Source organism: Sceloporus undulatus, chromosome 4 (genome assembly GCF_019175285.1).
Source record: "Sceloporus undulatus isolate JIND9_A2432 ecotype Alabama chromosome 4, SceUnd_v1.1, whole genome shotgun sequence".
Lineage (NCBI taxonomy): Eukaryota > Metazoa > Chordata > Lepidosauria > Squamata > Phrynosomatidae > Sceloporus > Sceloporus undulatus.
The window spans coordinates 80194132-80206574 of NC_056525.1; the positions used below are offsets into that span (position 1 = coordinate 80194132).

The 12443-nt window shown below is 37.9% G+C and overlaps 1 protein-coding gene across 8 annotated transcripts in view; it reads left to right on the top strand.

Annotated features, from left to right (window-relative positions):
- The window catches only part of ELAVL4 (ELAV like RNA binding protein 4), a 141301-nt gene that overhangs the window by 58823 nt on the left and 70035 nt on the right, over nucleotides 1-12443 (top strand). For all 8 annotated transcript variants that reach the window (XM_042465405.1, XM_042465403.1, XM_042465406.1 and 5 more), the window contains one exon: nucleotides 3575-3815. In XM_042465405.1, coding sequence (XP_042321339.1) covers nucleotides 3575-3815 — 241 coding nt within the window. The remainder of the gene's footprint in view (nucleotides 1-3574; nucleotides 3816-12443) is intronic.

Sequence of the window (12443 nt, forward strand, 5' to 3'; positions counted from 1 at the left end):
AGGATGTGAATTATGAGTGCATCGTTCCCATTTGAGCGTGCATTTGATCCACATTGCTCCAATATCGTTCCCATTGGAATTCGGATCTGATACCCATGTGATCAAATTATCCTGAAAAACCCCAAATCAGTGATTGATAAACCAGTTTGATTTAATAGTGCATTTTTAGCAATTTTTCCTGTGCCTCCTGATTCGTGGCATATGAATGGGAACGACAAGGGTGTCTGATTTGGGAAGTTGGAGATGGGAGGAGCAGTGCTCAAGGGGCTGGCCTGAGGGTGTCACCCGCTTGTTCTCTTTCCTGCATTACCTATTTGTTGGGGAGGATTGCATACACTATGCTGTAAAGTACTATGTACATGGATGATACCAGAAGTGACAGTAGTGAATAAACTAAAAATTATATCAACCTTTCAGAGAAATTAAAGGCCTAATCTAAACTGCACAAAAAAATGCAGTTTGATACCACTCCAATTGCCATGGCTCGATTACTTATCCTGATGGTCCCAGTCATGCAACTATAGTGTATGATACCCCAATTGTAATGGAGCATATAATACTTCTTATTGTTGTGTTCTTTCATGTTGCTTCTGGCTTACGACAACCCTATCACAGGGATTTTCTGGGGGTGAAAGTGTGTCATCTGCACAAAGTCACCAAGTAGACTGCATGGCCGAGTGGGAAATTGAACCCTGATCTCTAGAATTGTACTCCAGTGCTCAAACCCCACTACACTGCACTAGCTCTCATTATTACTTTATAATCATTATTACTTCTAGAGATTATCATTTCTGTGAAATGCATAGCTTATGTGCCTTCACATTGTTTCTGACCTATGATGAGCCTAAGAGAGACCTGTCATGGAGATTTCTTGGCAAGATTTGTTCATAGGAGGTTTGGATTTGCCTTCCTCTGAGGCTGAGAGAATGTGACTTGTCCAAGGTCACTCTGATTTTCCATGTTTGAGCAGGAATTCAAACTCTGGTCTCCCATCATCATCCAACGCTTAAACCATTACACCATTCTTATGCTTTGAAATGCATTTTTCATGTACTTCTTGCCTTGGAACTCAAACATATACAAATAGTTTGTCAGCTAGTGAGGGCCTTTGTGTTGGCTTCAGTAGAAAGATACAGCAGTCTTGTGTGTGCAAGCAGTGTACATTTGGACTTCAATTGGAGATGAATGAGAAAACCCATTCATGAGGAGCTTCAAGTATGTGTTAGTATTACCATCTCAGAATGGTAATTACTGCAGAATTACTTGCTCGAGTAATTCACATTACCATAGCCTATTCTTGAATATTTCATACAGTATGTTCATGAACATACATTTTAAGTGGAAGAACGAAACCAGATGATTTCCTGAATCAAGTAGTTCTTTGTACTTAATAAGCATTGTTTAAGATGAAGCAGTTTCTTGTGAACTACATTATTTCTTTGCAGTTTGCAGAAGCTTACTGGAATTCACATATAGTTTCCATGGAGTGGGCTACATTAGCAGCACATCTTAGGATGAGCATGTAGGAATCAAGTTATGATATGCTGTTAACTTTAGAGGGCATCCCTTTGATCCAAATAGGGAGAACATGGAGTTTAGGTCTATGGGTTATCTAGTTGGATGAGGTGCCCTCTGTTTATATACTGTCAGGCTTGTACGGATGAAAAACAGGAAGTGAGGAGGAGAAAAAAGAAATGCAGAAGCACCTTTTAGAGTAACTAGTTTTTATGTTACCATGAGCTTTCATGGATATAAAACCACTTCTTCAGATACAGTATAGAGTAATATTAAAGCCTCAGGTATAAAGCATATTTGTATAGTTGTGGGTGTGGGGTAGAACGTAATTAGATCCAGAAAGATGCAAATCATGTCCTGAATTTTCAAATTTAATTACAATCAAAGGTATAATCAAAGGCCTGGATGACATATAGATTTTTCAGCTTAGTTAGTGCTGATGCATGAAAGCAGTAAATCTGCTTGCTACTGCCAGTTTCTCTGGGTTCAAAACTCTTTCTGAGAAGATTATTTTTAATGTGAAGTCGAAGGCTTTCATGGCCGGCATCATAGTTTTTTGTGGGTTTTTTGGCATGTGGCCATGTTCTAGCAGAGTTTCTTCCTGACGTTTCGCCAACGTCTTCAGAATGATGCCAGCCATAGATGCTGGCGAAACGTCAGGAAGAAACTCTGCTAGAACATGGCCACATAGCCCAAAAAACCCACAATAAACTAAGATTATTTTTGTTAAATGTGCAGTAGCTAGGACTCTTGTATTAATATATAGAACTAATTAATATTCTTGTATTAATATGTAATACCTATTAATATGTACAGCCATTGTCATTGTTCATGCCAGTGGACTGGAATTTGTAAATATAATTCAATCCAACTCTTTCTCTTTTGAGCCTTCCTTGTAATTTCCTTATTTAAAGATCAAGACCTGCATCTGAAGGAATGGGCTTATGTCCACAAAAGGTCATACTAAAATAAAAACCATTTAGTCCTACAAGGGTTGCCACATTTCTTTTTTCTTTTCTTTTTTTCTTCCTCCTTATGCTGCAAGAGACTTACATGGCTTCTTTGAAAATATGAAAAGCAGTGCTTGGTAGGGCTCATATTTTGAACCATGTGAAAAATTCTTCATTATTTTAAATCTTACATATTCTTGAAAAAGTATTTTGTTCAACCAGAGGTTTAAATCTAATGACTAGTCCCATTTAAAGTAGATCCATTAAATCAGTGGGACTTCACGAGTGTTTACTTAGCAAGTATCCATTCATTCAGTAGGTGTAGTCTTATGGGTCTAGCAATTAGATTTAAGCCAGTGATTGTATTGCTTGTTTTGTATCCTTTTAAAAAAAAAGCTAGGTTGTTCAACTTTCAGCAGAAATGAGGCTATTTACTTGTATGATGTTGGTTCACGTAGAAGTATTGGCAGTTTCAGAGCATTATTTAGTAACAAAAAATCAAAATCAAAAGACGCCCTTGGTGACAAATGTAACTGAAGAATACAGGCCTTTCAGTGATGCAAGTAAGTGCGTTTGGTAAGACTGAGGTTATTGCTTCAAGCAGATCACAGTCACAGCTTTTTGTAGCATGACTGGCCTAGATAAACCTGTCACAGCACTGGGTGTTGCAGTAATTAAGTAGCTAATGTATTTTTACCTTTTCAGTTTCTACCTCTATGTGAGATTCTTCCACTTAAATGAAACTATAATTTTAATCGCAGTTATTATATCTTTGATCGTAATTAAATTTGTGTGGTGTAAATATACACTTATGGAAATTATTGCATCATGGAAAAAAAATTATCTTTGCATTAACATTAAAAAGAAAAAAGGGAAGGTTTTATTTGCCTCTGTATTTTAGTATGTGCTTTCTGCCAAAGACTAACGTGACCTACTTTACAACAATAGCAGAAGAATGAAGCTGGGTAGGGTGTTTTTTGGTGTTTTTTTAACTTTCTTAAATTGGCCATGAACACTACCTATGTGTTAATTTGTAAGTATCTTTTTTAAAAATAGTAGTTGTATCTGATTCTTAAGGTAGTATTTTTCCTTTTTCCTTCCCTGTTTAGATAATTAGCACCATGGAGCCTCAGGTGTCCAATGGCCCTACATCCAATACAACCAATGGACCTGCCAGCAACAGTCGGAACTGCCCTTCCCCAATGCAGACGGGAGCTGCTACAGATGACAGCAAAACCAACCTCATAGTCAACTACTTACCCCAAAACATGACACAGGAAGAGTTCAGGAGCCTTTTTGGGAGCATTGGTGAAATAGAATCCTGCAAGCTTGTAAGAGACAAGATTACAGGTAAACAACATACTTTGTGTTTTCATCTTTCCTTATTTCTTGAGATTGAGATTCACATGCTTTGAGCTTCCATTTCCATGTTCCCCATTACAACAGTGTTATAATCTACCAAAACTTTATCTAACAGTTTACATTAAACATTGAGAGAGAAATATGATAGCTGCCATTGTCTACAACTGTTCTCTTGTTCATTCGAACACCAGTCATGTGAAGTAGCCATTTCTCTTGAAATGGAGCAAATCATACATGATTGTGGGGATGAAAAAAATGGTAGAGTGAACTGAAGACAGCTTCTTAGCTGGATCTATGGACCTGGATGAAAGTGTATCATCCAGATGAACTTGTAGGCAGTACCTATGATAAAATGATTTGTCGTACACTTAAATGTTAAGGAGACTGCCATGTAGACTAGATACTGAATTTTTATCCCACAAAATCACAATAGGAACTGTAGTGAACTTGAGTTCTTTGGCAGAAAGACTTTGCAACCTTGAAGAGAAGCCTTGTTGCAAAAGCAAATGGCGTGTCCATGTTAGATTTGTGATTTTACCTCACTTTCAGAATGAGCACCATTTTAATTTATTCCCAGTCCCTTTTTAATAGGATCAGGATGTGTATTTCCTTCTACATAGCTAGATTTCTTGGATATATGTTTCTAATTCTTTGGCCTCATACAGTTTTATAAGTGCAGCTCTCAATCTTGTGATAATTCAGTTTGATTCATGATAATGGCTTGTTGTCTTTCCTTAGGCTTCTCAGTGTCAAAAAAGAGTCCTTGTTTGTTGTCACTAGTGGTGCGCTAGGTGATGTGGGCACATGAGGGTGTTTCTGGAAGCGATTTGATAAGAAGTGTGTCATAGAGGTAATGAAAGAAAAAATTGATGTGGCTAGATGACTAGGAAACAGACAACTATTTTCCATGTTAAAAAATTGTCAGATTTTATGCAATTCATGAATTGTAATACAATAACATTTGTCCAAAAAAATTGTCAGGGCACAGTGGTGAAACTAAAGAGAGAATACAGGTGGCTTGAGTCAGCTTTGAGGAGGAGTGGGCAAGAAAAATGGATTTGAAGATGTAGAACTTTTAAACAGAAGAACTAGAAACTTGAAGCGTTTAGAAAATATGATAGGACTTAAAGAGAGAGATTTTTTAAATTGACTAACAATGCACAGATGGTGGAGGGAGGGTAGGCAAGAGGTTCACTAGAGGTGATGAGTCTATGGGTAAGTGTTTATTATCTAGTGTAGGCTGGGAGCAAAGTACTGTGTGTGCAGGTTGTCCATGAATGTAGTGAGGTTTAAATGCCTTCACTGATCATTGTACCACCCAAAATACATTTCCAGTCATCAAGGACACTTCAAACAGAGTGGCACTTGCTATTGATTCCACATGTTTGGAATCTCTTGTTCCCACCTAATAAAAGAAAATAAAGTGTTCTAGGGCAGGTGTGGCCAGCCTTGGAAGGATAGGGGAACACATTAGCCCCCAAGGAGACCTCAGTGAGTTACACTCCTGCACTGAACCAACTCTCGCTAAAAGAATAACATTTCTTTGCCCCCACATGCCGTCCCGGGGTAAGGTAGGCATTTTCACCACGTTTTTGGCCCTTCCTTAAAAAGAAGTGCCCTTTTTTAAACAACAAGATATGAATGGAAGAAACTTCCTGGCCACTTATTTTTTTCACAAAGGTGGCCTCCCTTGGGAATAAAATGGCCTGGGGTGGGCCCAGAACATGGTACAAATGCCCTCCACACTCACTGGAAGGCATTTGGAGGCATCACATGTTTTTGTGGGGGAAAAAATTAAAAATTGTTTTTACTCATGGGGACTCCAAAGATGATGGAAATGCCCTTCACACCCCCTAGGGGTTTTTTGTGGGCATTTTGGAGCAAAAAATTGTATTTTTACAAACAAACAAAACAAAAAACACTAAACCACATCCAGGGGACTGCAAAATGTCCCTGGGGGCACATGAGGCCCACAGACCACAGTTTGCCCACTGTTGTTTTAGGGGAGGTACAAAAGAGATTTATAGTGAATGTCTATATAAAATTTATTATTATTATTATTATTATTATTATTATTATTATATAATATCCCATTTTCCCCCACAGTTGGGGCACAAAGCAGTTTACAAATTTAAAAAAAGTACAATTAAAAACATACAAAAGTGGGCATTAAAATAAAATTAAACTTGTATAATATCAAAATTCATCACTCATTATAAAGTACAATACAATTTAAAAGATAAATGTGCTTAAAACAGTACATATAAAAACTGTTAAAAGCCTAAAACATGAATACACTAAAAGTGTATGTCCCCTGACCTTATCCATAGAGTAAAATATCCCTTCTGTATTTGACTGGATCTTGAGCTCACTTAGGGGCTCCCCTGAGAAAGCCAGATTGAGGCCATGGCAACCACATGCTACAGTTCCAATCCGCCTTTTTGCCGGCCCAAAAAGAAGTGGCAAAATGCCACTCCTTTTTGAGCCAGCAAAAAGCCGGTTTTACGGACCTCCTGTGGTGTGTAAATGCTATGCCACTGGAAGCCAGCTGTTGGGTGGGCATCTGGGTGGCATGAAGCCAGCTTCCGGGAGTCATGAAAGTGTGCGTCGTGCGTTACACCATGCCCCCAAGTCGGCTTTTCATGCATGTTTGTACTTGCCCTTAGTCGTCAGTTTTCTTGAAGAAAAAGCCTGCTGACCTACATTGGTAGAAACTCTCTGCCTCAAAATTATTGTTTGCTTTGTTTGGAGACTGAGACATTACACCACACGTAATGACCCAGATTCTTGTACCCTGAAGTTTGGTTTTTTTCCTTGCTGATGAATTTTGATTTAATTTGACCATAAATGGTGATAAATTTAGATTCTTCTACACAGTTAGACATTTTTGGTAATGATAGGTGTTGTGCTGGAGGCATTCATATGATTTCTAACTTGCAGCAGTGATTTCTTTGAGTCAGAATACCCATGCATGTTAATGCTGGAGAATAAATACTACAGTTGACACAATTGTATGATACCAGATTGTTAATATTTGTAGCTGAGAATCAAAAATTGACCGACATAATGAAAATCACAGTATTTATCATACTGAGAAGTACTTAGATTTTAGTTAGATGGCACACCGTCAAAAATAAATGTAGAGGTTTGAGTTATAAAATCTGCAGTTTTTATATTTCAAACAAGCCTTTATTCAAGACTGAATAAATCCCAGTTAACTACATCCCTAAGTTCTTAAAACTGGGATGATATTTACATATTAGAATTTTACACTGTTTTTCCAGACATCAGCCAAATAATAAGATTCCATTTTTATACCTATTTTTAGATGGTAGATTTCTTACAGGTTTATTCATAAAATTGAACATTGCATTACAATGATACATGTTTATTAAATAAGTGCATTCTTTCATTTGAGAGGTTCTAATTTCATTGTTTATCAAACCAAGTTGACTGGAAATGACAGTTTCTGAGGCAGCCTTTAATTTGGACTTCAGAAACAAAAACAAAAAACTAAACGTTAGTTTTCTCAAGATTTCCAAGAATAGATAGAAAATCCTATTGATTTACTTATGTATAAATTGGTTACCTTTTAATTGTGTCAGAAAGTTTGTAATTAAAAAATTGCAAATTCTAGAGTTTTTATAGAAAAAAAATACAAGGGAGAAAAAGGAAGACAAGACAGACCAGTGATATTTAGCTTCATTTGGCAGGGATGTTTAATAAAAGCAGAACTTCTAGTTGTAAAGTGCGCTTATTAAATTCTTCATTTACACTACCTAATTAATTCTAGCATTTTAAATTAACAGTGAAACTGGTCCCTGCTGTATCATTTCCTAGCTACAGCATATTTCGTCCAATAACCCAGTTGTGAGTTTTAATCAGCTGCTCTCCCAAAACAGAAAGAACAACAACAAAAAACATTAGCTAAAGAACTGTCTTGGGCAGACAAGTGCTGGAAGGCAGCACTATTATTTAAAATGAGAATCTGAAACCAATGGCTTAAATGTAAGTCAGTGCTCAGTGTGTCTGGACCTATTCTGGATTTGAGTTAGTTTGGTTACAGAATATTGAGTATACTATCACTTATCATTATTTAGATAGTATTCAAAGATATGCTGTGTTAATATGTAGAATCAGTATGTAGAGAGATCTTGTAGCACCTTTGAGAGTAACTGAAAGAAAGAAGTTGGCAGCATAAGCTTTCGTAGACTTCAGTCTACTTCCTCGGATGCTTTTATTTTGACATTTAAGATTACAGTATGTGATTTTTCTAATTTTCTGTCCATTTCCTAGAAATAGGTCATACATGGAAGCCTACAATACATGATGCTGCTAGTGGTTCATATTACAGGCATTTCTTTAAACTATTCATCAGTTATATACTATGTCTAAAATGCAACATAATTTTAAAAAGTGATACTTGTTTTGATGTAATTGTCATGGACCTAGGCTTTTTAATTTCTTTCAAATATTCACACCAGTTTCACACCAGTTTAACTCAACTTAATAATAATAAAATTTATTTATATCCCACTTCTCTACAAAATGCAATCGAGGCGGCTTACAAGATTAGAATATACAGTCCATATACTTTAGCTCAGTGCTGTGGAATTCTGGGAATTGTTGTTTGTTTTGGCACCAGAGCTCTCTGGCGAGAAGGCCAGATATCTCACAAAACTACAGTTCCCAGAATTCCATGACCTTGAGCCATGACAATTAAAGTGGTGTCACTTTACATATTCAATCCTACTATTCTTCAAATCTTAATTCTAATAATCAACCCCAATGTAATTTAACTTTCCCTATTCAAAATAGTATGTTCACTTTATTCACCTGTCCAACAAGGTCATACATTTCATATTTAATAATTAATGTATAATAGTTTACTTCAAAAATCTGTGTAGGAAAATAATCCTGATTCAGCATATAACAATTGCTGCCATTCTAAATCAAATTGTGAATTTAAATCCAATATTCCTTTATATCCATATAAACTACACTCTGTCTAACATGACATATATACAGCAAGCATCAAAAGCACAAAGATCTGACTTCATTTCAAAGCCAGATTAGTCTTAACCTTTAGATAGACAATTTTACACTTAACAAGCCATCTCTTACAGGATTTCCACCATTGTACAAAAGATAATAATAAATACTCCCAGTATTTCTCACAGTTTGGTGTCATAGTTGTGACTGTTGAGGACTGCAGTCTTAACAACATCTGTAAAGCTACAAAATCCCTGTTCCTGACTTGAGACCAAGGATGTAACGCAGGTTGTTTTCGATCAGAATGATGCAATAACAAAATTTCCAAGTATGTGTATGAGACATGAATATGATATAAACTCATATTCATAGCATTGTGCCCTAAGGGACCAGACATGAAGTGTTAAAATGATCTTCCTCAGAAGAGGACACCACAGTACAGCTACAAAAGGGACAGATAAGCACCACACTTTATCACAAACCCACGGACTGCTACATGTACTTACATGCCTCCAGCTTCCACCCTGAACACACCACTAGATCTATAGATTACAGCCAAGTCCTCTGATACAATCACGTCTTCTCAGACCCACAAGACAGGGACCCACAAGACAGGGATGCCAAACTCAAGGAATTACAACACATTCCTCAAACTACAGTACCCACCACATGAAGTGAGAAAGCAAATAAACAAGGAAAGATGTGTACCAAGGACTCATCTATTACAGAACAAATTGAAGAGGGAAATGACAGAACCCCACTAGTGGTCACATACAGCTCCATATGCAACTGCAACCACTCAGGCGCATCATCAATGAACTACAACCCATTCTGGACAATAATGCCACTCTTTCAAGGGCTCGTAGTGGCAGACCTTTACTTGCCTACAGACAGCCTTCAAACAGGAACTCACCTAATATGATTTATTTGTATACCGCTTTTCCTACAATCAAAGCGGTTTACAGCATAGATATGCATATACAATAACAAAGCAAGTCACAAAGTTCAATACAACCATAACAGTAATGCAAAATACAATATTACAATAATACAAGATGACACGTGACACAGATGGCATCACAGGTACTAAGCCGTGCCACAAACCAAGATGCCAACTCCGTCCACATATTTATCCAGGAAATGGCATCACAAGACCTAATGGTATCACCCACAATATTGGGGGGGGGGGCTTCACGTGCTCATCCTCCAATGTGATCTATGCTATACTGTGCCAGCAATGCCCTTTAGCACTCTACTTTGAGCAAACAGGCCAGGCCCTGTGCCAGAGGATAAATGGTTATAAATCAGACATTAGGAATGGGAATACATAAAAACCGGTGGCAGAACATTTCAGTCTCCCTGGGCATTCCATCTCAGGCCTTAGAACAGCGGACATTGAACAAAAAAACTACAAAAGTTAATTGGAAAGAGAAACTGCAGAACTAGTCCCTCAGCAATAATAAATAAATAAATAAACTTTATTCTTATACCTTGCCTTTCTGCTGCAGCAATCAAAGCGGCTTACATGACTAGAATATGTTGCAATAATACATACTTTCAATAAATAAACTGATTTCCTCCCTCCCCTTTGAAACAGGATTAAATACAATGCAGTTTAAAAATTAAACCTGTTCAAATGACAGTAATTTTCTAGTGGGGCAGTGGTTAAATAAAGTAGGGAGAGTAGAGAAATTAGATTGAACTATTCTGGGAAGTCCTGCAAGAAGTGATCTGTCTTGACAGCTTTTTTGAAGCTCTCTAGGCTGGTTATTTGACGGATCTCCTCCAGCAAGGCGTTCCATAGTCTGGGAGCGGCAGTGGAGAACATCCTCTGGGAGCTTGCCATTAATCTGGTTGATATGGGTTGCAATAAATTCCTCCCAGAGGCCCTGAGGGTGCAGGGTGGATTGTACGGTAGGCGATCCCTTATATAGGTTGGACCCAAGCCATTGTACTGCGCCCGGAAACCAATAGGCAGCCAGTGAAGAGATTTCAGAACAGGTGTAATATGATCACTTCTAGTTTTATCAGTGATCAGCCAGGCTGTTTTGTACTAACTGTAGTTTCTGGACTAGGTACAAGGGTAGCCCTACGTAGAGTACATTGCAGAAATCGAGTCGTGAGGTTATCAGTTCATGCACTACAGTTTCTAGGTCCCTATGGATAGATCAAAGACAATGTTTTCCTGACACACTGCACACATTTCAACACTATCTGACCCCTTCCTTATGGATGTGCCCTACATTCATTTGTTCCTCTCACAACAGGCTAATCCCATTGCAAAACTAAGTCTGCCAGTTCATCTCCATGCACAAAGACCAGTTTCCTATGTCTTTGTGCACTAACGACCATTGTTAAAACTGGACCTGCAACTTTATTTCCATACACAAAGGACTTGTAATTGCTAGCAAAATGTATTACTGCTGAACTTGTAATTCGAATTGATATCCTCACATACCAAGGGGCATATATATGTCTGTGCCTGGCTTCCACTCCACCAAACGCATCTGAGGAAGTAGACTGAAGTCAACGAAAGCTCACGGTGCCAATTTCTTTCTTTCAGTTAGTCTCACAGTTGCTACAAGATCTCTCTACGTACTGATTCTACAGACTAACATGGCTATATCTTTGAATTCCTCAGAAGAGGGGATCTTATATCAGTCCCTGGTTTCAAGAAATTCCTTGAAACCTTCAGGAAGCATTTGGCAGTGCATTACTATCTTCCCTTCCCTGCCATCCTCCCAGTCAGCTGAATTTGCCTCTGGCAGGCTGTTTGACATCCCTGCAAAGTCTGCACAGAGCAATGAGCATAGGAATCTCATCTGTTCACAAAAGGCTCAACCCTGTTCCAGCAAAACATTCAGCCCAGGAATGAATGTGGCCTTACAGATCCTCTAGTTGAGCTTCTCTTTTAATCACCATGTATGTGTGTATGCAAGTAAGTGTGTGTGTGTGTGTGTGTGTGTGTGTGTGTGTGTATGTATGGCTTTATTTTAAAACTTCCTCTGCCATTCTAGTGATAGATATTGTGGCTTGTCCAGAAACAGTTTTCCTTGTTTTAGAGCATTTCCTCCCTGATGTCCTGAATTGATTAGGCTCTAATAATTTCTTCACATCTGAAATGTGTGTAATTTTTATTTCAATTTATCTTACGTTTGACTTTCCATGCTTTTACAAAGAAATGATATACTTTGTGTGACAGTAAATACATATCCATTGAAAGATAGTTACTCAAAGGGCTAGTTACATGTAAGTGTGTTATGTGAATTGCTGCAAATTTTCACATATTCACATCAATTCTTTTCCTCACTTTATTGCACAAATTTACATCTATTCACTCTCCCTCTGCCAAAAATGCACAGCCATGTGAATCCAAGTGAAGCGGACAGCTGGCTGCATGTTTGATAATGTACAACCTCACAGATTCCTATAAAAACCAGAAGTCCTTTTTCAGCAGAATTTATGGAATTTTTGACTACTATCACCCTGGAAAAAGCCCAATTTCCTCCATACCATGTGTGGCCAGATTGCAGTCTACTCAAACAGAATGAGGAGTATTAAAATTGTGTCACAGGCGCGTTACAGACCGCCTAAAAGCGGCAGTCTGCCGGCGCTGCTGATTGC